This window comes from Danio rerio, chromosome 25, assembly GCF_052040795.2.
Source record: "Danio rerio strain M-AB ecotype USA chromosome 25, GRCz13ab, whole genome shotgun sequence".
NCBI lineage: Eukaryota > Metazoa > Chordata > Actinopteri > Cypriniformes > Danionidae > Danio > Danio rerio.
The window spans coordinates 6845656-6873333 of NC_141045.1; the positions used below are offsets into that span (position 1 = coordinate 6845656).

General features: G+C 40.2%; 1 protein-coding gene across 1 annotated transcript; it reads right to left on the bottom strand.

The window, feature by feature from the left end:
• Nucleotides 1-2681: 2681 nt before the first annotated feature.
• nuak1b (NUAK family, SNF1-like kinase, 1b) lies at nt 2682-27606 on the bottom strand. The gene is made up of 7 exons (XM_087311528.1): nt 26607-27606; nt 14210-14330; nt 10994-11145; nt 9109-9174; nt 8908-9027; nt 7677-7809; nt 2682-7576 (listed from the first exon to the last, which is right to left on the bottom strand). Exons 1-7 carry the CDS (start codon nt 26823-26825, stop codon nt 6546-6548), a joined length of 1842 nt encoding a protein of 613 aa, XP_087167654.1. The 5' UTR covers nt 26826-27606; the 3' UTR covers nt 2682-6545.
• Nucleotides 27607-27678: the final 72 nt, after the last annotated feature.

Below are 27678 nucleotides of genomic sequence, written 5' to 3' on the forward strand. Positions count from 1 at the left end.
TAGGGTATGATTGTTAATAAGTGCATTACTTCATCTAAACCGTGTTTTCTAAAACTTACTACACATTCAGTATTTAAAACGACAATTTGACGTCAATTAATGGAAATTCTGGTAAGTAGCTATGCAGCCAAAATCAATGCTGCGTCCCAATTCGCATACTTATACACCCTCAAAGTAGCTATGTACTTTATTTGTGAAGGAAAAGTACAAACTTTTAAGTGTTTAACAGAAGACTATGCCAATCAAAACTATCATCCCCTGTGAATTATCTCAACACATCCCTCCATTTCTTAATTACCAGCCTTATTGGAGAAGCTGTAGCAGGATAATCTGCCATTTGCCAAAAATCTCCACCGGTTTTTGTATAATAGTGTAAATTTAGAAGTTAATTTAGTGTAAATTTAGAAGTTTAACATGAAGCTTCTTATTGCACTGGTGAACAACAATCATTTCTTCATCGAAAGAACTGACTTGAACCATGCATGCTTGTTCAAGTGGCCAGTAACTTTAACAATAAAGCTGCGTCCCAAATCGCATACTTATGCACTATTCTACGCCCTTTTGTAGTATAAATAGTGTGTTCACACTGAAAACTCTAAAAATAATAAGTGCACTTAAATTACCGTGATGATACACTCATTCAGCTGCTAAAATGAAGTGTGTAATGATGGACACTTCACGCACTCAACGACCGCAGGTTTGCTCATATAGCGGAAGCAGCGGAGCTATCGGCCGCACATGTTGGATAACTTTATTTATTGTAGATTGTGAAAGCAAAATTCTCCTACCAGAGTGATTTGGGACGCAGCTTAAAGCCTGGTTTATACTTCTGTGTCAAGTGACCGGCGTGACCCACGGCGCATGCAACGCGCGTAGCTGTGCATTTATACTTCTGCTGTCTCTGTTGGTCTGAATTAACACTTCCGAAACGCTAGTTGGCAGTGAGGTGTTAATACTCCTCTGTGTCGAGTTTCTTCTCTGCTGTTTTGCTTTTCCTGAACACTTCCTGGATGTACAAGTGGCTCAAACTCGCTCATTTTGAGGCATGAACCGGCGGACGTGCAACAACTTTAACTATGAGGTAAACACAAAACAAAACTTTCCATCAGGAGCTCCTTCACGGGACTCCACACTTGTAAACAATCACTTTATTGTGCTCGCGTCCAGCTCGCGCCATTTGCACGGCTCTTGGTCCCACCCAGACTCGTCAGCGCTACCAAGCCGACCAATCACAGAGCTTGTGCTACGCGTCGTTGCACAATTTTTAAGAGGTGCACGTCAGCGATGCCGGCGTTTGATGCAGACGTATAAATCAGCCTTAAGCCTCTCAAACTTTCTGTCTTCTTCTTCTTCTGTGTTACAAGCGGGTGTCAGAAGCTTAAATTTGTGTAGCGCCATCTAACATCAAGGAGTGATTTTGCATACTCTCCTGCTCGACACCAGTGAAAATCGCTTAGGTTTGAGTTTGGAAAAACGTCTCGAGAAATGCTGATGATAAACGCAAACAGAAAGTGTCCCGGTGTGTACGAGACTTTAGTGCGGATGTTGACAGAGACCTATATTTTTGGTTGTTTGGAGTAGACTTGGGCGGTATCCAAATTTCGATACCTTCAAACTTCCGGTTATACGGTTTTACCATGCATAATAAAAAAAATTATGACGTAAGGCTCAGACAGCGTCATGAAACTGTTGGGTTGTGCCTTATCCATTCAGAAACTGAGTACCGTATATGCAACCTTGGGTTTAAGGTATTTCCATCCCTCATGGTCACCTTTTAGTTGCACAATATTTCAAATTGCATTATTTGTATTTACCGCCTCTCCCTTCTCATTCCGTCGAAACCCAAAATATTGCCAAACTGCAGAAGTTGTGGTTTTAATTCGAGACCAGGTCACCTGGTGTGTCTCGCCACCTTTTCCTCACCTCTCTCTTTCCCCTGCAGGCTGTGATGACGAACACACATATGCTTTTTTTACGCATTAATAAATAATGTTTAATATTTAATCCTCGTCACCTATATAAGTGCATTGTTTTTTTTATGATGGTGTAATGGTATTGAAACTGATACTGTTGCTATTTTTAGATCCCGCGGTATACCATTTTGCTGTATTACCACCCAGGCCTAGTTTGGAGTGAACTAAAAGGAGCAACTGTACAAGAGTTTGTTTTAATCAAACAAAAACTGACTTGTGTGAAAACCCTGGGGGCTATTTGGGATATTTTAGCAATGGGACTGCCTAGAAGGTGTACACACATCCAGAGTGTTTTAAACCTAAAATAAAATCAAGTACTGTAGTAGCACGACTGTATTTGGGTCGATTTGGTTTGTGCAGCAGGTCTGCTAAATTTCTTTCTCTCTGGCACGCGGCTGAAACGCTCTCTTGTTCTGTTTTCGTGGGCCCTGGAGAGCAGCTCTGCATCACATTAAAGCTGGCAAAGACAGCGGCTTCTCCTTTATATATTTCTCCCCTCAGATCTTGTCTCTCTTTTTTTATGCACACTTCTTATTTACAATCTTTGGCCTGCTTAAAGGAATAGTTTGACCAAAAATGAGAATTGTCATGTCGTAATAAACCTGTTTTCCAGACCAAATGACGATCCAAATAGTTCATTAAAAGATTTGTGGCCTGCTAACTGAAAAATATGATTAAATGCAAAGTCAAATAAAGCAGACACAGATATCACTTTCTTTGAAATCAGTTTATTGAGTTGGTTTTACACAGATTTGGTTTTGTGGTACAAAACACTGCTGGTTAGCGAGATATCTCTACCAAACAACAACCAAAGCAGCTGAATACACAACCAAAGCTTTACAACACAGTCAACCACATGACCGCAATGCACCATCTCTGTTATTTTGCTCTTCCAGTTGTCTTTCAGTGTTTGTTTGCGTCTAAACACACACTCGCACATGCACACTTCATATGAGTGCTTTTAAATGAAATGGCTTCACCACCAATAAATAGAGTATAAAAATGCAATCGTAATAATTTTATTATAAAAAAAATTAAACAAAAGATAGCAAAGGCACTGAACGAAAAACACCTTGGCAGTCCAGGTTTTTCAAACGGATACCAAACCCCCCAAAAAAAGATTATGGCATTAATCAAAACAAATAGTAATTAACCATAATAAAATAATGCATAAATAACATAATACTACCATTTCAGTACTGTCAATACACAATATCCAGTCAAGTTTTCCGCTAATTTGGACTAAAATGCACCAGGTATTTCCAGTTTGGCTGAAAGCATGTTTGCATTTGATTTGCAATGGCCGCCTCTCTGTTAATCTCAGTTATGATGGCACTATGGTTAGCGATGGCACATTTGGGTGGATGCTCAACTTTGTCCTAAGACAAATAAGGTTGATCGTGAATATCGTGACACCAAATATTGGGTCAGATCTGTGAGGCGGCGTTTGAGATTTCTGACACGCATCAAATGACCCTGACGAAACTGCAGTAGATGTGATTGATCTTCTCTTTATGCCAATGCTAGACATACATGTAGAGATCAGGAGAGATTATACGCACGACGTTCTTCCGTATGGTAAATCAATAATAATAATATTTTGGAGAATCAAAAACAAAAGCGCAATAACATAAAAATACTAACATAGTATAATTTGATCACTGAATCCAGTTGACAATACAATGCAATACAGAAATGCAGTACGATACGATACACATTAGGTGCGTCTATTATGTCTGCCCAGGACCTCCTTTGAACGAAATGCCTCCTGTGATCTTTTTTCAGTTGAAATTTGTCCATTACTGCTGATACAACATAAACAAGAACTGGTTGGCTTCATTTAAGTAGAATCAAAACAGCTTGTATGAGTTTACAAAAATAAATTCAAACATTAGTAACCTAATTTATTCAATTAAAACATGATGACATTAAGTCATGACAGAATTTTTCTAACGGTTCAGCAAACTTAGCCTCTCCTGTAATATATGACATAGTGTCCATAAACCACCAACCTAATTTCACCAAGTAGGACATGTTCCTGGATTGAAATGTCATAGCCAATCAGAATTAAGGGATTTGTTTACAGTTTATGTTAAGTTTAGGCTTACGGTTAGATTTATGCATTTCAACATGATTGTTGTCCAACTATTGATTTTGTGAATAATTTACCATTGTGGTTGAGTTTAGGGGTAGGGAATAGGCATTGCTTAATTTGTGAATTGCAAGGTCTCGGAACAGATCGGGGTAAGGGATTCTGCATTTTACCCAAGGATGTAGTGCCATTGTGCATGAAAGTGGAGAGTGGGGGGAAGGTGATGGCAGGGCAATAGATGGCAAAGGGGTGCCGCCGACGAAAGTCCAGAGGGGGGATGGGGGTGTTGTCGCAGATGAAAAGGAAGAGGGTTGGGGAATCGTGGAAGACAGTGAAAGTGAACAGCGGACAAGGGAGGAGGGCGGTTGAAAAGGGGGATTGGTAAAATGAGGTGCTGGATCAAATTTAAGAGGTGCCTGATCTGGAGTGTTCCGGCACAAATTATGCCCTGAGAATTGGTATGGATTACATTTTTGAGAAAAAATGATGTTCCAGGATCAACATAGATACTAATCCAGGATTGCATCGTACTTGGCAAAATCATGATGTGCATCGATATACACCTTCTTTGGTACAAAATACTTCCCTTATCCTTCCATCTACTTTCTTCATCTCACTATTTCTACACTTGCACTAGTCTTTCTGAACATGCAGCAAAATAAAAAGCTACCTCATCCTTTCCAGTCAACAATTCCACATGTCTCTCTTACTGGAAAAGCGTCCTCCATCCATAAAAGCTTTCACGAACATACCTTAGTAAATAACTCTCTTTCTACTCCAGCTACTTCACACTTACCTTCTAAAAAGACATTAAGACAACAGCTTAAACTAAAATTGCACTTTCATCCCTTTGAAATTCTGCACGTTAATAAACAAAGGACTAAAGATTCTGAAACAATAAAGCTTCTGTCCTGTTAAACCAACGACACAGGGAAGATCTCTGGGTCACGGTGTTAAGATCTAGTCCAAACATGCCTCTTAAAGAGCCTTTGGAATTTGCTGCCTCATCACTGCTTTGAAGCTAATCGCTCTACTTGTTTTCTAACAGGAGTGTTTTGGGCATCAAAGTTCAACAGAGAACCAATAATCCGTTATTCTTAGAGCAAAGCAATTATAATCCCTAAGTATCAACATATAAACACCAGGGGACAATGTTCCTACAGACGAATGGCTTTGAAAAACCTCTAACAAGCTTGTCTCCGCCTAAAACATTCTTTGGAGCTGAGATTGTGTCTGACATTTCTACCTTGTGTTAGACCTTGTTAAGGTGAAGGTGTCCAGAAACCCTAAACAGTCACCTAACCTACTCAAGAAACCACAAGAGTAGCATTCCAGAGAAACATATGGCACATGCACACATGTTCCTGTCAGAACTCAATCAAAAACAACCAATCTAGCTTGCTGGAACCTTGAAATACCCAACGGGTTTTGGAAATAAACTCCCTTTGGAGGTGATCACAGATTGGTTATTTTTCATCTTGAATACCTCACTGTAAAATACTGATATGTCATGAGTAGTGGGGCAGGTTGTAGTCATATAGGGTAGGCTTTGCGCTCATGGGTCCTGGGCCTTTTCTAAGCATTCAATACGAACTCAAAAATAAAATAATAAAATAATAAATCATAAAATGCTGTTCATCTGATAACAGCTTCCTCTGTCATCTCTCTCCACCTCGAGGAAATGACATACATAATTAGATATGAATTACAAAAAAAAAAAACAAGAAACAAAAAAGGCACTTCTATAATTCCATAAATATGATTCTACTTATAGGATCAATACGAGTTTGATCTTACATATGCAGTTTAAATGACATATAAAGAAAACTAACAATTATATATGTCAGTTCCAATCAAGGACAATGAGAGATTTCATATTCTTCCAGTACTGCCAGACCACACCAGTTTTGTATCACTAAGTCTACTAAAAAATATTAATAAATAATACACAACAACAGTTTATTTGGAGCAAGACCCTGGTTTCTTTTTTGGAAGTAAAGACCACAAAAACGACATGTGCTCTGTGAGAGTTTTAAGGTGCTTGATAAACTCAGGTTGGCTCTTATTCTTGTTTCATCAAGGCTGCCGTTATATGATGCCTTACTGTGATGCTAACTCACTTTTTACTTAATATGTAAACATTTTATTTAATTTCTTGCTTATAGGGGAATAACATCCCAGAGTACCAACATCAAATTTACTTACTTCAAACCCTTTTATCCCCCAAGGCTGTAGTTCCCCAAGCTTTACTTGATACTCTGTGTTTGAGATTAAGGAAAAGGTTAAGGTAAGGAAGGATCAGGTACTAGAGTTAGGGTTAAGGTTTGGTTGTGTGTAACCTCCTATATCATCCCAATGAAAAAAAGGACTCACATTCATAGAATCCCAGTTTTGCACTGGTCGTCAACAACATGCCAAACAAACTTCATCCATCTGCTCCCCCTTCTCTTTCTTGGCCCCTCCTTAACGGCCCCCTATCCCTATGACAGGTTGTTGCTGATATCCAGGGCTTGTTGGTACACCTGAGTCATATCATCAAGATCTCCTAACAAAGAGAAGCTGCTGTTATCCCCCGGAGAGCCCTGTGCATCTCGGTTGAATTTCCCACTATGCATGGGAGGAGCTGCCTGGAGGCCTTTAAAGTTGGCCAGCTGGAGGAGGTTTTCTGCAGACAGACAGCTTCTGATGTTAGGGCGGGTTCTGGGTGGGGGCCATTCAGTGCTGCAGAAGGAACTGTTGGTGATGGTGTCGCTATCCTCCCTTACGATGCTAGATGGACGACTCTGACTGCGGGATAAACCAGAATCTGAAGGTGCTGGTTCCCCAAGGACACCCAATGGAGGTGCGCCACTATATGTGGAATACTTTCCATTGCGCTTCAAGATGCCCTTTCTACCAACCGCTCGCTTTGGTGGTGAGCTTGCGGCAAGAGGTGTGATGTTGCCACTTAACAAGTCAGAGGACTCGCTGCGCTCTGGGGAAGAATAGTACCCTGATTCCCTTTGTTGGTTGTTTTTTAGGATTCCCTTCTTAGGTAGGATTGAGACGGACTTTGATGGAGAGTTCCCCTGTTCCTCATCCCCATCTTCACCATCAGGCCCAGATTCCTTCTCTGGGGTTCCAGCACCAGACTCGATCTCCTCCAAACTTGGAGAGCGTTGCTCTTCAGAGGTTCTTGTCTTCAGGATGCCCTTTGGTCTCTTGAGGCCCAAGCTGTCCTCTCCATTACAGTGGGACACTCCAACATCATTCTCCTTCTTGGACTTTTTGGGCCGTTGACGGACAAGCAGGAATGGTTCGGACCGGATGGCTTTAGTGGGTCGAGGCTCGGTCCGGTTCTGCCAGTCGATGAGACGAGCCAGCATGGGTGAACCATTATCTCTTTGCGATTCACAGTCACACACACTGTTCTTCCATCCCCAGTTAACCCACCAGTGATTGGCAATGTCTTCCACTGTGGCACGCCTCTCAGGGTTGACCATCAACATCCAGCGGATCAGACCACGAGCATCTGAATAAAAAAATATCAGGTTTATTGTTTAACACAAAAAAAACATTTCAAATAGAAAAGGCATTCTGCACTGTGTTTATAGAGTACTTAAGTCTAGTACCTGATGACTGGGATGGTTCTCGGTACTCTCCATTGCTGATTTGCCGAATGAGATTTTTGTGGTCCCCTCCATCAAATGGCATACTGCCATAGACCAGCGTATACAGCAACACTCCCAGAGCCCAGCTGTCCACCTACAAATAATGGACGACATTGATGTCAGCTGACTCTGAAAGAACATTGAGTTACTGCTAACTGTTAAATAAAAAAAACTTCAAATATATCCTGTCATATGAAGGGGGTAATAGAAATCACATGAGGGTTGGTTAGCCTGTGCATTCGTCCGAGAAACTATTGTTCATTTGACTCCTTGGACTTTTTAGAAAAGGAAAAACAGCATCAGATGGTACCAATCTCCCTCTTTTGCTAGTTTCAGGGTTTTTTCAGTATCGACTCTATACAATATCATCCTGCCTTAAGACATTTTATTACGCAACATATTACCCTGAGCAGTGAGTTATGTAAGTCCCGTGGAGGGTGGGGTGAAAGGGCAAGATATGTAGGATAGAAATCCCATGATTGCCCAGCAGCCTAGATGGGTTTCGAGGTTTTTGAGTTGTCAGTTCACCAGAAATCACTAGACTCGAGTTGTTTTTCTCCAGGCCGCCACCATGGCGAGAAGTAATGGAGACTTTAGTGCTTCTATTGATTGCAACGGTTGGCTTTTTCTCAAAAGGGTTTGGCCATTTTGATTACACTCTCTACACTGTAGTGTTTTCTGAACACTTAAGCAAAATTGCAGCAATTTATTGCACACTTAAGTTGATGAAGTACACTGAACAACTCCTATTTTAAAAAATTCTATGTGTAGTCTACCACAAAAGAGGCACATGTAAAGTTCAAAAGAATCCTTCAACTCTAACCCAGGATCAACTTGTATAATCAGAGATACTTGCGGGGAAAAACCCCAGCTGCTCTCCATGTTCAGTAGGTAAGCACAAGGCGTGTGTTTGCCTTTTCCTTGGGGTTTGTGGAAGGATAATCCCATCAAAGTGCAGAATGAAGCTTCACTAACCACACAGACTCTCTCTGATAGATCACAGCCGCTCACAGTGGATTTCACACGCTAACATAATGAAACTGTGGGGTGTTTCATTTACGATGATGCAAACCTCAGGGGTTTATGCCTGTGCATCACGTCATGCAAGCCTGTAGTAAACTATTCCAGCATGTTCTTATGACCCTGGAAAGAAGTTCAACTTAAAGAAAAGCTTTATACACGCATGTCTCACCTCTGGACCACGATACGGTCTGCCATTGACAATCTCTGGGGACGCATACAGTGGGCTACCACAGAAGGTCTGGAGGAGCTTGTCTTTATGATACAGGTTAGACAACCCAAAATCAGCAATCTGAAGAAACAACAAGCGTTCTGTTTTAATGAAGCAATCAAATGTAGTGTATTTTCCTTTTTAGACTGTTTAAGGACTCACCTTTATGTTACAGTTTTCATCCAGTAGCACATTTTCCAGTTTCAGGTCTCGGTGAACAACACCATTCTGTAAAGTAAACCAGAATGAATTTAAGGGGTTGGAGGTAATATAGTCATAGCCAGCAGAATACGACCAATTAACCACTGACATCTGTTCTACAAACTCTCTCTATAGTTACAGCTCTGTTAAGACAACCAACTCTTGATTGAAACATGATTGTGCAGTTTGTCCATGTGTTTCCTTTAAAGTAACAAACAGCATTTGGATTACAGCATGCCCGGAACTCAGTCACAAGGGGTTTCAGATCTGAGGGAGTTCATTACAGATGTCTGATGGCCATGAAAGACGCATATGTTTAGCATACACGGCTTTTAACAGATGGTCTATAAATTGACAGTTTAACAGGCTGCTTTCTTGTGTCGTCTGGCGGACCCCACCCAAAAATCCCCCCGCATTGTGGTTGCCTATGGTGATGATGACTCATTACCCTCCCCTCTGGTGTCTGGGAGCTCCTCTGCCCTGAGATATGACATCACGTCATTTTCAGCTGCAAACCAGCCCACCCAGTGCAGCCCCACAGGGACCTTGACTGACTTGGAGCAGTGCATCATGGGGGAGTGGCACAGTCTCATTTATGAGATGTGTTGCGAAACTCTGGCAATTCCTCATGAACATCCCAATTAGACAGCATTTTAATGTGTTGTTTTAAAAGGTGGGGATGTAATTCCATTGCAACAAGCTCGGTGACCAAAAATGGTGGACAAAACAAGATTAACATCATTGAAGTGTTTACCTATTTTTTTCACCTATTACAGGGGTATCCTTAGTTGCTCCTTGAGAACCACTTCGCTGTTAATCTTCTGAACCAGGTAGTCTTTAGGTCACAGGTTCCCAAACTCTGTCCTAGTGGGCCGGTGTCCAGCAAAGTTTAGTTCCAACTCAAATCAGACACACCTGGGCTAGATAATCTTACTAGGTCAGGGATGTCCAAACTCAGTCCTGGAGTCTTCATAGTTTGGCTCCAACTTCCTTCAATACACCTCTGTCTGGAAGTTTCAAGTATACCTAGAAAGAGCTTGATTAGCGGGTTCAGGTGTGTCTAATTGGGGATGGAGCTAAACTGTGCAGGACACCTGCCTTCCAGGACCGATTTTGGGCACCCCTGTACTAAGCTTTCTAGAAACATCCTTGCAGGTGTGTAGAGGCAAGTTGGAGCTAAAATCTCCAGAACACCGGCCCTCCAGAATCAAGTGTGGACACCCTTGCTTAAGGTGAATAATTCATCCATGCAAGATAATCAATTGAATAACAAATTTTTGTTTTGGCATTCTTCAATTAAAATCTGATAATCTGCTTCTCCAATTGAAGTGGAAGTGTCTCTGATGATGTCAGTTTGATGGTTTCAGCCACAATATTTTTTAACCATGCCCTTACCATTATTAATGCTCTTACCATTTGTTTGCTGTGAGGCAAATGCCTCCTTAGCTGGACTGAACTTCTCTGACCTATTATTTGTGTCTGTGGATTTCTATGGTTCCCTTTGCACTTGTCTGTTTTAAAAATCTTGGTCTGATTTCAAGAAACTGGGAAGCCCTTTTACACATTCACAGAACTTCATGGAACTGTACAGTTGGGTGGTTTATTACTTGACAACTCTGCTAAAAGCCGAAATGTGTGACCCATGATGCAAAGCTGTATCACATCACTTCCAAGATTCCTCCCAAACTGACAAGAGCCAAAAATAATAGACTCGCACTGCACGGCCGGTTTTTATCGAATAGCAACATGTGCAGCTCTGCAGGAAGCCCTGATGACACAGGCTCTCACTCAGAGGAGAAAGAGATAGTAAAAGAGAGGAATGGATCGAGATAAGAAAGGTGCGTACCTTGTGGCAGTAGTGCACAGCAGAGACAATCTGCCTAAAGAAGTGTCGGGTTTCTCTCTCAGTCAGCCGACGGCGTTCGCTGATATAGTCATAGAGTTCCCCTTTACTGGCGTACTCCATGACGATCACTATCTTGTCCTTGTTCTCAAACACTACAAAACAAAACAACATGTTGTCAGTTTGTATGTTGTTTGTTTAAAATATGTTTAACTAATTTGGCCCTGTGTAAAAGTGTTAGCTTTATTCCAGTTTAGACTTTTAGTTCAAATAAACTACTAATTTGCAGCTCATTAATAGTTGAGTAGTAGTTGGGTTTAGGAATTGGGCAAGATTAGTGTAGTTGTTTTAAGTAGGTAAGATTAAATAGTTAATAAACTAGTAAATATTACATGCTTAAAGTTTTACTGAATAAGACTTTTTGGCTAAATTTAAACAAGTGTGGATCTCTTTTTTATCTTATTTTGTTATTGCATATTTTGGATCTACACACCTTATATTATTTGGCGACTGGATCTTTGGACGAGCGATTGGCAGTATGACCTTTCTATTTGTGGATCGTAAATAATATAGACAAAGTTGGAAGCATCAGTAATTGGCCAGTTGACTATCATGACCCATCTTCTGTCAACCCAAGGCTTCAATGAAGAGGAGTCCAGTCAAAAATAACCATGTTCAGTGGCGCCTTGTTTCTTCGGAATGCAGCCCACAATAAAAAAAAGTACTGGATCTGTAAGACTTTGTTTTGTAGTGGCCAGTCCAAAAAGTTCAGAGGGTCACAGTGGAATCTGCTAATGACCAAGAGAAGCCGAAAAATCCAAAGGAACAAACACAGCAAATTACAGTCTGACACAGCAGAAAGTGGCTGTTTTTGCAAAACCCCAAAAATCCTCATACAGATCACCCCACCCAAGTGTTTGGCACTGCCGGCAGCTCCTGTCACGCATCCAGAATTGGTTCTCATCTTTTTTTTTTTCTTTTTAAAAACATAATCTCTCTTGTCTGCCACTGCTTTGCAGAAAGCAGCAGGGAATGTAAGCGCAAGGACTGTTGGGATTGTGCAAACACAATTTAAGAGGGGGTTCAGCAGGCGGAGGGGGGAGTGTTGTCAACAGATTTACAGTGTCAAAGACAGTAATTCGCAGTCTCAAAGTGATGCTAAATATCGGAGCTCAGTGACAAATTTTGCAGTGATATGAGAATATCCACCGGGCAAATCCACTGCAGACTGTAGGAAAGGAAATCCCAAATTACTCATCTTTAGAAGCTTAATTGTTTCTTTTGAACCCGTTTGCACTAAGTATTAAAACCAAACAGACACAAAGGTCACCTGTTCTCTACATATTGACCTAATACATGATTATTATGGGACATGTTGTCAGAAAGCATACTAAAAACAACTAGTATCTGTTCCAAAACACACAGAATATACTGTACCAAAACACACAGTAAAATAGTTGGCATCCACACCCTTTTCATCCAACTGATTTCCAACTCCCTCATAAGCTCTGTGATATGGGGTGGTTCATTCAAGAGTACCTGAGCATCACATTGAATGCTCCTGCGAAAGTGGTGTAGAGCGTGACGAAAGGGAAGGGTCCTGATAAAATCTGAACAAAGACTTCCAACTGGAACCAGAGAAGTTTATTAAATAGGATTAAATTCTAAATAAATGGATACTTAGCTCACGTATCTCAATTTGAACTCATCTAGCTTTCATTTCAGTTGTGTGGAAACAATTGAAACATTTTTGATACTCAAATCATAATCTCTTGAGCAATGAAACTGCAAACTCGTAGCAATAAAAATGTTCCTCTGGGAAAGTTCAGGCAGCTAAATGGGTACGCAAGCAATTCACACTCATTCCTCCATCTGAAAATTTCCATGACCAGCCCAAACCCATAAACATAATTTAACACGGCACAAAATTAAAAGAGAAAGACACTCGAGCAATGAAAGACAAAGCCAGACATGAAAAAAAAAAAACAGTCCCCGGAGACTCATTTTAAACTGCTAACTCCAGAGACCCATTTAAAGAGGTGTTCTCCCCTCTTCGAGTCAGGCCAACCACAACACAGGCGGAGTCATGACACAGAACAAAGATGAATACGGCAAGCCTTCAAAAATAAACTGCCCTATAAACCCAGACGGACTTTGAGAGGGAAAACCGTCGAGTCAGCGCGCCGAGAGCTCGCCAAAGCCCCAGAATCAGCAGAAGAAACCAGACGGCAGCAAAAACGTCTTTAGAAATCATCAACACAGGATTTTTACCGGACATGTTGACCGCTGAAAAAATGCAGGTCGGGAATGGGGAGAGTCATATTTACTGAGGCTGATCTAGTTTAATATTACTGCATGAATAAAACACAAGGCTTCACGGCATAAGGCTATTAATAGTCAATGAAAGATTATCAATTATTTATTGAAACTGCATGTTTTATTTACATCAGAATTTGATTGGATGGTTTAATAGATGGATGAGTGAATGTCCTGAGTTGTTGCTAGGGGGTTGCTTTAGTGGTTCCCAGGTGTTTATAGGTGGATACAAGACAAAGATAGACCGATAGACAGATTTTCGCTAGAATTATCAGACAGTTCCTAAATATTTTAGGTGGTTGCTAGGGTGCTTTAAGTAGTTGCTATGGGGTTTCTTGGAATAGACAGATAGACTGAGATAAACTAAATTTAGTGGTTGCTAGGCTGTTCTAGGGGGGGGGGGGGTGGCTAAGTGGCTACTGGCAGTGGTAGTGGTTAGTGTTTTTTGCTATGGTCGTTATTAGGCAGTTCTTAAATTACTTAGGTAGTTGCTAGGGTGTTGTGAGTAGTTGCTATGGGGTTTCTTGGAATAGACAGACAGAACGAGATAAACTGACTTACTGTTTGACTGATAATGGCATGGTTGTTGCTGGGCAGTTTGATAAAAGTACTAGGTGGTTACTAGGGTGTTCTGGAGGGGGTTGCTATGATGGTTATCAGGGCTTGCTAGGTGGAGTGATAGATAGAATAGACATTTTTTTGCTAGAGTCATTGTTAGGCAGTTCTTGACTTGGGTAGTTGTTAGGGTGTTGTGAGTAGTTGCTATGGGGTTACTTAGAATAGACAAGACAGACCAGACTTATTGTTTGATTGATTGGTATGGCTGTTGCTACACAGCTGGATTAAAGTATTAGGTGGTTGCTAGGGTGTTTGAGCAGTTGCTAGGTGGTTACTGATGAATACCTTCATATATAGAGATGATATGTGGGTGGCGAAGAGACGACATGATCTCAATTTCTCGTCGAATGTGAACCATGTCCTGTTCATCTTTGATCTTCTCCTTCCTTATAGACTTGATGGCAACCTGAGGAGAAGAAAGAGATTTAGTTTAATTTATTTTTGTAAATCATAGGTCAAAAACCATTACCCTCCGTAGTAGTACCACACCTAAAAGTGTTTGAACACGTGCACTAACCACTTGGCCTTGGCTCTGACAAATACATTCTATTCTTGAGCTTCAGAAAAACACCTGAGTGGATTCTTTAGACAGAGAGGTATAATCATCCATCACACACACACACACACACACACACAGAATTATCCCATAAATACACATCACAGCTGAGCATATTTTCAGTCTCTCGCTGTGTAATTTTCCTGATGTTTTTTTTCTTTTCTTCATTTCTTTGGTAGGGAAAATGAGGGTGCAGTGTTTGAAGCTCTCTTATGGGTTTCTTCTGATCTGCATCAGCTTAAGCAGCATAGTCTAAAACAGACCTTGGAAATTAAGAATAACATTCATAAAATTCTGAATGTGTGTAAAACCATGGATTTTTGGAATAAACAATCTAAAACTGGAACAAATAAATATTCTAGAATGGGATCAAACTAATGTATTGCAACTGCAACAAACAAACATTCTAGAACTGAAACAAACATATCTTTTGTTTTTCTACGTTGTGAACAAACATACATTTTACAACTGCAACAACAACAAAAGAAAACAGTCTAGAACCGAAGCAAACATTCTTTAGCTGTAACAAACAGACACTATAGATTGGGAACAAACAAACATTCTAGAACCGGAACGAGCATTCTAGAATTCTAACAAAGAGATCAACATTGGGAACAAAACAAACAGATTACAACAACAAAAACATTCAAGAACCGGAACAAACATTTTAGAACTAGAACAGACAGACCTTCTGGAGTGCGAGCAAACAAACATTCTAGAACCAGAACAAATAGAACTTCTAGATTGGGAACAGACAAACATATTACAACTGCAACAAACAAACATTCTAGACCTGGAACAAACAGAACTTCTAGATTTTGAACAAACAAAAATATAACAACTGCAACAAACTAACATTTTAGAACCTTGATAAAACATTCAAGAACTGTAACAAACAGACCTTCTGGATTGCGAGCAAACAAACATTCTAAAACTGGAACAAACAGACACTCTAGGAACAAACAAACATTTTACACCTGCAAAAAAATATTCTAGAACTGGAATAAACATTTGAGAACTGTAAAATAACAGACCATTTAGATTGGGAGCAAACAAACATTCTAGAACTGGAACACACAGACACTATATTGGGAACAAACAAACATTCTAGAACCAGAACAAACAGACACTATAGATTGGGAACAAACAAACATTCTAAAATCGGATCAAACATTCTAGAACTAAAACAAAAAGACCTTCTAGAGTGAGAGCAAACAAGCATTCTAGAACCAGAACAAACAGAATTTCTAAAACTGGAACAAACAGACCTTCTAGATTGGGAACAAACCAACATATTACAACTGCAACAAACAAACATTTTAGAACCGGATAAAACATTCAAGAACTGTAACAAACAGACCTTCTAGATTGGGAACAAACAAATATACTACAACTGCAACAAACAAACATTCCAGAACCGGAACAAACTTTCTATAACAGGAATAAACAGACCTTTTGGATTGGGAACAAACAAACATTCTAGAAGCAGAACAAACAGACCTTCTAGATTGGGAACAAACAAACATACCACAACTGCAAAAAGCAAACATTCTAGAACTGGAACAAACATTTTAGAACTGGAACAAACAGACCTTCTAAATTGTGAGCAAACAAACGTTCTAGAACTGGATTATTCAGACCTTCTAGTTTGGGAACAAACAAACATATAACAACTGCAACAAACAAGCATTTTGGAACCGGAAAAAACATTCTAGAACTCTAACAAAGAGATCCTCTACATTGGGAAAAAACAAACAGACATTCTAGATGAGGAAAAAATTCAAACATACTACAACTGCAACAAACAAACATTCTAGAACTGTAGCAAACACTCTACTGTAGAACTAGAACAAGCATTCCAAAACTGAAACAAACAAAGATTCTACAACTACAGATATGATGTGGGCACAGAGAAGACCTGCAGGCTAACTGGCGGATGATGTCATCAGGAGGAAAGAGGAAATGATATCTGGGTAGTGATTTCCTGTCTATTTCGGTCCTATCTCACCCTCCCAGGCGTGCGCCGCATGTCCATTTAAAGAACAAATGGAACAATGACAGGCCTGATGACAAACCTTAGTTGGAATCGAGGAAGTTCTTTGTCAATGCTGTTTGTTTTATGATGTCACACACACACAATGACAGTCCCTAAAACATGTCTATGTGGCTTCTCATCGTTGCAGTGGTTCTCAAAACAGCCTGTGTCTTCACATTAATGGCGAACAAGCAGGCGGACCACTGCTTTTCTTGGAGAAACCAAAACCACATGTTTCCGAGGAGTTGAAGGTAAATCACTGACTATATCCTTAAAAGGAAAGCCCTAGCGGAATGCTTCAAAACTGATTATGTGGAGTAAAAAAGACATAAACAAATCCAGAAACCAGGGCCTGTTCTCTAAAAGCAGAATGGGCAAACCCTGCTCTTTATTGGAAAGCCATCACAGAGTGTTTTCCATGAGCTCATGAAGTTATGCACAGCTGAAGGTATTCACCTCCCGCCAGGTCCGCTGGAGACGGCAGGAATACTAATGCTGCAGTTTGTTCATACGCAGTAGGAGTGAGAGTTTAAAATAACCTCCCGGATGAAAAAACAAAGTGTCCTATCGGAGGTAACAAGATTTCAACAAGAGAAGCCTTTTATTTATTAATCTGTGCACAAACCAAATTAACAGAATACAATATTTGTATTTCATCGATGGTGTTTGCAAAGTGCTAGAGATTTGAAAAAGTATGATGCTGGCTTGGACAACTTGAACAACTCCACAAAACTTACATTTGTGAGATTTTCTTTTTTGTTAAGTAAAATAACAGAAAAAAAACAGCATTGGCATAGTGCGTTCTTTTGACAGTGGGCAAGAAATACACCTCAAGCACATCTACAACCACTAAGCAATCAGCCTGACTGCATTACAGTAGTAACCACTGCATACATTCTAGCAACCACCCTAATTCCAGTAAAACTTCTATAGCAAAAACATCCAAAAGACCCTGGTAACCACTTACAAACCACCTCATGTCCAAGGAAATAAGTGCCTAACAACCACCTCAAAAGCTTCATCATTCTGAATCCCATAGCAACCATTACACCCCTTAAGCAACTACCCAAATGGGTCACCATCAATAACAGCCACTCTAGAAACCACCTAGTAATGATTTAAGCAGCCACCCAAAATAGCTAAACAATGAATAAGCTATCACACTAAATGCCATAGCAGCCACACTAGAGACCACCAAGAAACCACCTAAAACATTCTAGCATCCACCTTCTATACCCTAAACACTAGCAAAAACACAAAACACCCTAGTAACCACCTAGCAACAACCTCAAATAGCCAAGCAACTACCTCAAAAGCCTACTGACCACCCTAAAGGCTGATTTATACTTCTGACGCATAGCCCTTTGGCGTCGCTGACGTGCACCTCTCAAAAAATGTAACTACACGTCGCAACGACGCATATCGCAAGCTCTGTGATTGGTCGGCTTGGTAGCGCTGACGAGTCTGGGCGGGAATGGTGCGAGCCTGATAGAGCGATTGTTTACAAGTGTGGAGTTCCGTGAAGGAGCTCCAGATGTAAAGTTTTGTTTTGTGTTTACCTCATAGTTAAAGTTGTTGCACGTCCGCCGGTTCCTGCCTCAAAATGAGCGAGTTTGAGCCACTTGTACATCCAGGAAGTGTTCAGGAAAAGCAAAACAACAGCGAAGAAACTTGACACAGAGGAACATTTACACCTCACTGCCAACTAGCATTTCGGAAGTGTTAATGCAGACCAACAGAGACAGCGTGCAGAAGTATAAATGCACAGCTACGCGCGTTGCATGCGCCGTGGGTTACGCCGGTCACTTGACGCAGAAGTATAAACCAGGCTTAAACACCTAGCAACCACCCCAAACACAGCAGCTAACCTGACTTCCTTTCACCCACCTTAAATGGCGAAAATATACCTGTAAAAAAACCAAGCACCCCAAAAATTGCTCTAGAAAAAAAACTGAATGCCCTAATAACCACCTTAACCCTAACAATCATCCTTTAACACCTAGCAAACACCATGTATGACCATCAACAAGCAATAAAACCCAAAACATCACAGAAAAAACGTTAGCAACCATTCCATCCTTAACCCAGAGGTGTCCAAACATGGTCCTGGAGGTTAGTGTCCTGCATATTTCAGTTCCAACCCCAATTAAACACACCTGAACTAGCTAATCTAGCTCTTTCTAGGTAGAAATCTTCAGGAAGGTGTGTTGAAGGAAGTTGGAGCTAAACTATGCAGGACATCGGCCTTCCAGGACTGAGTTTGGACACCCCTGCCTTGACCCATCACATCCTAAGGTGGCCATAGCAACCATTAGAACTCCCATTCCACTCTAGAGTTCACCTAGAAACCACTTACACCATCCAGAAACCACCTAGCAACCTCATCTCCTAAGAACTACTTAGCATTCCTACATCCATAGCAAAAAATTAAAACCCTAACAACCACCCCAGCAATGTAACCACCTAAAGATCCTAGAAACCACTTACCAAGACCCGAGCAACTGAATAACACCTCAGTTTCCCCTACGATATTTTCTGATTGTGTATTTTTAAAATGAATTTACTGTCCCTGTCTACTCCTGCCACTAGAGGCCGACATATCCTTATGAAAACACCCAAGCGAACATCAGCTCAGTTGTGTTTGTTTTGATGACCGAGACTCACTGAACCAGGATCAGAATTTACAGCCAGTCGCATTTCTATCATGCAGCTCTGGCCCCCGTACAGGATATTAATTTTCCCCAACGTTTTCATTTCCTACCCAAGATGGCCTTTAAAGTGTCTGTCTATCTTTCACACTGTCACGGTGACCTTTTCACACACAGACGAACACATGCGTGGCACGTACAAACCAAACACACTCTCACATGTGAGCAATTAATCACATACTGTGGAAGGAATGATGACATCCGATCTTGTTTGTACATTCGGATGCACACAAATGCAATGCAAACACGACCTCGTACGTGCGAGAGATCACACACACATGCTATCTGCCTGTCTGCTCGGGTCATTATGGTCAAACGGAGGCTGGTAAAGCCATAAAGAAGCAAAGGTTATGAGATTTCTTTGGTTATCTGTGCCTCGGCGGTGAGAGGTCATGGATTAGCAGTGCTGGATTGTAGCATATATCAACAATCAGGCATTTGTGTTTGTCTGTTTACGTGATAACACACAGCAAAGCTTAATCACGGTTGAATAAACAATGGGATCAGCAAGAGTGTCCTTGTTTATTAGGAGTTATCACAGAGAGATGCTAAACTGAATATAAATCAACAAAGGCTCATTGGAAATGTATGCTTCAGCCTGCATTTTGTGAAACCACAAATACATACTTCACCTGCAGATTCTAGGTCACTTAACACTAGGGGGCAGTATGGAGCCAACAGCTTTCCGTTTCGCACTAATGATATTTTAAGGCATATAATCTTTTTTTTATTGACATATTTACTTATTTTACCTCTTATTGAAGAATAAAAGATTATTTTCATGCAGTGCTTAGCGCAACACCACATAAATACCATAAAACAACTAAAACAGTATCTATGATTCGTAATTGAATATGTTTGCGTTACTTGTCTATCTCTATATGGACAACTCTTCTGGTGTGATCAGTTTGCTCTGTAGCACACTTTGTTATATATGGCAGCGGTCCTCAACCACCGGGCCGCAGATCGGTACCGCTCCATGGATCAATTGGCACCAGGCCGCACAACAAATAATCTATTATTTCCATTTTATTTATTAACGTTTGAGTCTGAATGCTCTTTTATTTTGAAATCTTTTATTTTGAAAAATGACCATAATCTCTTGCTTACATCTCGGTCACTTGAGCACCCGAATTTAACCCACAAGAAGCAAAATGAGTTAGAAACAGACATCTTCGGACAGTTTCTTTGCTAAGGCGCCCAGTGAAGGACCAACAAACTACCAAGGAATGAATCCGCAACCCATTTGTCAACAAATCATGTATATCCACTATGTCTGCGCAAGAAGATCAACTGCTGGAGATCACAAACGATGGCGGCTTTTTAGGGTTTGTTCACATAAACATCTTAGAACTAGCAATTAAATTTCCAATAGAGGTGCGCGGCTTCCAGACGCACCTAGTTGAATGAATGATGTGAGCGCACTGCAAGTCACGTGACAAGAACTGACCGATCAGTTTCAGCTTGTATGGAATATACACATTTCGGTAGACTAATTATCTCAGACAAACACAGAACACCCAAACACTGCAGAGCTTTGTCATTTTCTCTATAAATAAAACTTGCATCAGAGTGACTGCAATGTTTTTTTTCAGCTTGTCATGCACTGGGAAAACGGTTGATGGTCGCCCAGCAACCTACAAACCAACGCCCCCCAGTCCGCGGTAAAAAATTGTCAAGCGTTGACTGGTCAGTGGTGATAAAAAGGTTGGGGACCATTGATATATGGGATGCAAAGTGCTCAAGATTGTCGAAGCATGGTTCCACAAAAGTGCTAAAATATTGTGTTAGCGGTGTACTTTTCTCTTGTTTGCTTTTGAAAACACTAATGGTTGGGTTCAGTAAATGGTTTAGGTCAGTGGTTCGCTAGGTGATCTGTAGGATAAGCCCTGCCTTCTTATACAAGAAGAATGTAAAGCTGCTTGTTAAGTGTGAAGTCACCCGAAGCAGCTTCCAAGTCCAACCGCTCTACCAAACTGTATGGGGAGGCTCAATAAATGGTAATAATAAACATTTACATAGCGATGTCATATCTTCGAAAATCATGATCACGATATATATATAACGATGCCTAATATCCGATACCCAGAAAATTATTAATTTTTTATAAATTGTTAAAATATGGGTGTCTGTGATTGCAGCAAGTCCAGAGACTGTTGATTTGACATGAGCATGATTTTATATCAAATTCACTTCAATGTGTTAAAGGACTAAAAAGTGGTCATAAACAAATCAATTCAAATGAGTAGCGACTTGGACCTGGTAACAGTAATTCATACGTCACGACTGGACTATATGAGACATACAACAAAATGTACCCTAAATAACATATTTTAGATTTGCAAAAATGGTGACAGCGCCCTCTAGTGGATTTGTCATTTGAAACATGCAACGAAAAGTAACAATGCAACATATTTTCTGTTTTGCAAAAGTGTCGTTTGAGGCACGCATTTCCAATGAGTTGAATATAATCTGAGCTGCTTATTTATGGCCCAGAGTATATTTTATTCCTCTGAGGTTGATCTTTCATATCTAACAACAAGATTTAGTGGAAATTACAGTTGTTTTAGATTTAAGTAGGACATTTTTGATGTTTCTGCTATAATTCCTTGAAAGTTATAAAAACATTAGATGATATTTGACAAACAGAAAGGCTTTTAATACAATCCTTGCACACATGTGTGAAAACGTGTGTGTGCATGCTTGTTTTTTTGTACAATATATTGCAAAAATATACAGTAGTACGCAAATGCAATTTATCATGTCTAAACTATCTTAATGCAAGCCAATAAAAAATTCATTATAATAAATTAAGTTGCATGTTGCTTTATTCACAATGTTCATAACACAATGAGAGAAGAATTTAGCTTAACGCAAGCATGCAAGCATCTAGACATGCAAAGATAGTAGTGCAATGCAATGTAGTGATAAATCTATAGTGCAATGCAAAACATGCAAGGTTAAATGCAACGGTGCACTCTGACATGTTTCAGATTGCCATTCATTACAACACTACTGCTGTATGTGAGCGCACATTAAATGCAGCTCTTTTTAAGTCAATAGAGCGTTCCACCTGTGTGATAGCGATCAATAGCAATTAAAACAATGCAAGCTAATAAAACGCAAAAAGATTCCTTTATTGAGTTATTCTGAAATTCCTGCAGATCAATATAAGTTGGCAGGTGTTTTAATGCGCTTGAAAATGCTATAAATAAATGTTGCAATTTTAGGCAAGTATGCTCAAATTAAAATGTGCTGTAAAATGTGATCATAAACTCATTCAAGTATGTAGGTGTGTTTTCATGCGTCAGTATGCATGCCAAGCGGATTTCACAAAGTAGCACATGTTTCTGGATTACCATCTATGTTGATCCTGGAACAACATTCAAATCAGCCATTTAAAATTAATGGATACGGTTAACATTTATGTTAAGTTTAGATTTATGATTAGGTTTATGCACTTCTACATGATTGGTATCCAACTATTATTTCCCTCTGAATTTGGCATTAATTTACAGTTATGGATGGGTTTAGGGGTAGGGAATAGGGATGGATTACATTTTCGATCAAGAATGATGTTTCAGGAGCGCATTGTACTTGGCAAGATCATACAAGTGTAGGTTGCATTCTTAGTGAGGCCACAAGAGGGCGCTAATGCATGTTTTGTGTTCTGCATTAGAAAGTTAGAAATAAAAGTAAACAAAAACTACTAAATAAAACTAGGGTGATCAGAAGTCCTGTCTTCTGAGGAGGTTTTTGCTCTATTGGCCCAAACTGGAGCCATTTTAATTAAAAATAAAAATATTGTCCTAGTTTGGTAAATTCGTAGATAATCAAGTAACATTTCAATGCAATTTTGACCACTTTAAAAAAAAAAACATTGCTAGGTTTCATTTCAGTCCACAATTTTGAAGTGATATACGACTTTAAACAACATCAGAAAAAAGCATCAAAATACTGCAGTGCGATTTTTCATTATATGTAGGTGTAGGACTGTGATGTCTAATGTTTAGTCTCCATGGCAGTTATCAGTGGTTTCTATGTCTGTTATCTATATGTCTGTGCCATAACTCTTTACAGACAGTGCGTCCGGCCGGTTAACAGTTTCTCTGACTAATTCCTGCCAAGCGCACTAAAATGGTGCCAAAAAACAACACCGTATGTCTCCCTGAGTGACTTTATGTTTATGGGCCCACAAACACGCATGACAAATTATGTTTTACCATGCATCGGGGTTTGAGGTAAACGAAAAAACATGTATGAGTGTGTGTGTGTGTGCTGTTTTATTTTTAGGTCTGTTAGCATGCGCTCATACTTTCTTCAGCAGCCTGCCAACACTCTGATGGCACACTGCCCACCGATACACTCAGACCTGCGTGTGTGTTTGCATGACTCTAGGTGTTGTGAAATAGACTGAACTGTATATATCATTTAGTTTAATTATTTACATCTCCTCATAACCAAAACAATTACCAACAAATAGTTGCCATGGGAATTTAAAAAAGACAATAGTGTGTTTCAAATGGTGGTCACACAGAATTAGCTACATGCTAATAGACAAAATATAACTATACTCAAGGTTGGTTTATACTTCAGTGTCGAGTGATCGGCGTGACCCATGGCACATCCAAAGATGAAGTCTTGCATTTATACTTCTGTGTGCTGTTTGTGTTGCACTGCAATAACACTTCTGAAATGCTAGCTAGCACAAGGTTTTTATCGTCATCTGTGTCGAGTCTCTTTGTGGGTGTTTCGTTTTTCCTACCGTAATGTACAAGTAGCTAAAACTCGCTCGTTCAGAGGTGGAACCGGCGGACATACGACTTTAATCATAAGGAAAACACAAAAAAACAGTGTCCATCTGGAGCTCCTTCACGCGACTCGACACTTGTAAACACTTGCTCCATCGGCTTGCGGCTCTCAGCACTGCCCACACTTGTTAGCGCTAACAAACAGACCAATAACAGAGCTTGCGCTACATGTCGTTGCGACATTGTTCCCAACTAAAAACAAAAAAAACTTCTGTTTACATAAAAGAGCAGCGGCAGACTACAGGACCTTATGTGTGCTGGCCATCTACCTTATGTGTGTAGCGCCATCTACTGACCTGGAATGCAAAATATTGCATTTTTAGGCAATTGTCATGTGTGAATCATCATTTTTACATGGTTATCTTCATTCAAAAACTTAAAAACAAAAAAAACTTTGTATTTATAGTTTCCATTAGGACTGCACGATCTTGGAAAAATCTGACATTACGATATTTTTTTTGCTGCAATGTATATTTAAATATGATATAATAGAATAGCTCTATTTAAAAAGATTTGAATAATAAAGATCTACTGGAATGATCAAGTCTTTTTTTTTTATGAAGTGCGTCTACAAAATATATTATAAATTACAATCATATGACAGGGCAGTTTTTCTGTTGAGTCTTGGGATCATCCAAATACAACAATGTAAAAAGCCAACGTAAAAAACATGGTCATCATTACACAAATCATTCACTCATTCATTTTTATTTTAGTTTAGTCCCTTTATTTATCTGTGGTCGCCACAGCGGAATGAACCGCCAACTTATCTAGCATATGTTGTACACAGCGGATGCCCTTCCGGCTGCAACCCATCTCTGGGAAACACCCTTACATTCTCATTCACACATACACTTCGGACAATTTAGCTTACCCAAATCACCTATACCACATGTCTTTGGACTGTGGGGAAAACCGGAGCACCCAGAGTGGGGAGAACATGCAAACTCCACACAGAAATGCCAACTGACCCAGCTGAGGCTAGAACCAGCGATCTTCTTGCTCTGAGGCGAGATGTATAAATCATTTTATACAATATTATAAAATAATATCTTTTTAGTATTTAATAAATAATCTAATCCTGCGATGTGACTACTTTATATACGTAAATTTCAATATCAATGCTCAAACGATATAATGTTCAGCCCTAGTTGTCATGGAAACGCTCCCTCAAATCAAAAGGATGCTAATTGTATGTACTCTAAACCAGCCATAATTACATGGTTTGTGTTGACCACAAGATATTCTGAATACCAAAGCTGGACTTACTACTGGATTTCTTCTTTTAGATTAAACAGTCGCGCATGGCACACCAAAGTTCTGGGTTTGATTCCCACTAAACAAATGTGCAACTTGAAAACGAAGCAAGTCACTTTGTGGAGAAGCATCTGGCAAATGAATAAATGTATTCACCGAATGGACCAAAAAGTTTGGACCAAAAATACCCTTTTTCCCCTAAAAGAAGAATAAATCATACAATAAAATCAATTACATTTACATTTGCAATGCATTTAAGTAATGATTTGTGAAATTTACCAACAATTTATGAATGAAAAACTGTTTCAAAGATAATCCCAGCATATTTTTTTTTAAATGAGGTTGTGTAAATGTGTTGGAATTTTCCCTTTTGGGTGAACTTTAGCATAAAGCAAAGATCATTGCTCTTAGCAGCTGCTCCCAAGTCGTGCTGTGACTGAGCTGTCGTTTAGAGGACAGTGTTAAACAGCAACCAAAGCCGCGTGCCGTGGCGAATGAATCAGGGACGTTTGATTAATGAATCAACGAGCACTAAAGCCCAGTCTGACCTAAATGGCCACAAAAGAACTTGCAATCTAGGTCAGAGTTCATTAGCGACCCGAGGGTCAGAACTCAAGGACTTTACCACAAATGGCTCTCGCACATTATTATTTATGGCGAGCGGTCAGCGGTGACCTTTGAACCCAAATGCTACAGAAAAAGGGCAATTGGTTGAAGCGTGATGCGTTTCATTGGGGGGCCATTAGAGCAACTTGACATGAGATTTAAAACATCTGTTCTTGCACAACTGAACGCGTGCGGTGCACACGCGTGGGGTGGAATTCCCATGAGACAAACCGAAGTGAGCCAAACACAACAACGGATTATTATAGCCGAGCTGACACCCTAAACGACAAACTACTGCCGGACCAAGTGTATGTTAGCTGCACATTCGTTTCCCAAATTATTTGAAAGTTGAAACCACTGGAACATATCAAGGAATCATGACATCACCATGGAAAAACCAAAGTACTACAGGTCAAGAATATCCCAGGGATTGATCCTACACCCTTTTCAACGCCAATTGTATACATGTATATATAAAACCAAAACTAGAGGCCAAGTATCAGGGTAAGGGATTAAACCTACAACCTTTCAACAACAATGATGTATCTCAAAGGAATGCATGGCTTTAGAATTTGATACCATCACCGTACCATGCTAAACCCCACAAGGTGAAGCATCTTGCAGGAATTGAACCAATAACCTTTTTGATAACAGTAGAGATGTATAACCATTACATTCAAATGATTTAGCAGATGCTTGAAGTTCTTACCTCTCTTCCAGAATGGCGTTCAATGGCCTTCCTGACTTTGCCATAAGTTCCTCTCCCCAGGGTCTCCAGCAGCTCATATCGATGCTTCAGGTTGTGTTTGTGATGATGTTTCTTCACACCAGAGTTGCTGCGCTTGACCTCGCCGGGGCCCCCAGGAGCCTCCGCCACATGCACCACTGAGGGGCCCGACGGGTCACCTGGCCTCTGTGTCTCCATCATGCGGGAGGACGATATTTAAACCCCCCCGCCCTCTATGTTTAAATATCTCCACTAAATGCTTTGAAATATTGATAATACAACACCTAATCGGTATAGCTAATCAGCATATTAAATAAATAAATAAATTACAATGTAAAATGTTTAATTAGGTTAACTTATTTATGATTGTCAATATTGACTCATATTTTAATGAGATGTCTATCTATCCTACCTATAGCCGGCTATATCTACAAGAGAAACGAAATAATAATAATCCCGCGGTCTAATTATGAAACGGGGATATAAACGGACTAAAAGGCATATCGTTAAAAAAGAAAACTATTAAACACGTGCCATGTGACACTTAATAAACTGCTACAATGTATCATTCACAATTAGAACGACGACGTATTCTATTGTGCGCTATTCTATTATGACGCGTTCTATTCCATTATGACGTATCCTACTCCGTTATGACGTGTTCTCTTTCCCGTGGCGCGTTCGGTCATGATTTCTCCGTTATTCCTTTGTTTCAATCTACCGCAGAAAATCTCGGGCGAGAAAGCAGCGACCACGCCGGCGTTCTGGACGTAAATCACCCTCATTCTGGCCTCGGATCCGCCGTGGTGTCAGTGAGCTCGGTTGCGGTGCCGGTGATCCGTGACGTGAGGCTCGGTGCGCGGGGATCGGACGGATGGATGTGCTGCGGACTCTGTGTGTCTGCTGTGGCCATGATTCGGTGTGTTCGGCCCGTCTCGTCTCTTCTCTCCTCCTGTCCTGATCTGTGATTCTTTCTCTCTCTGTCCTTCGGGCTCAGAAACACTGAATAAAGACGGAGGGGGGCGGAGTCACTGCTCTCTCTCTCTCTCTCTCT

Bases quoted from the DNA above. Each gene is read 5' to 3' on its own strand.
- nuak1b (XM_087311528.1), bottom strand. From the start codon at position 26,825: ATGATGGAGACACAGAGGCCAGGTGACCCGTCGGGCCCCTCAGTGGTG. The intron at 14,331-26,606 runs GTAAGAACTTCA...TCTTCTCCTCAG, and splicing joins AACGCCATTCTGGAAGAGAG to GTTGCCATCAAGTCTATAAG. The intron at 9,028-9,108 runs GTGAGTCCTTAA...TTGTTTCTTCAG, and splicing joins ATGAAAACTGTAACATAAAG to ATTGCTGATTTTGGGTTGTC.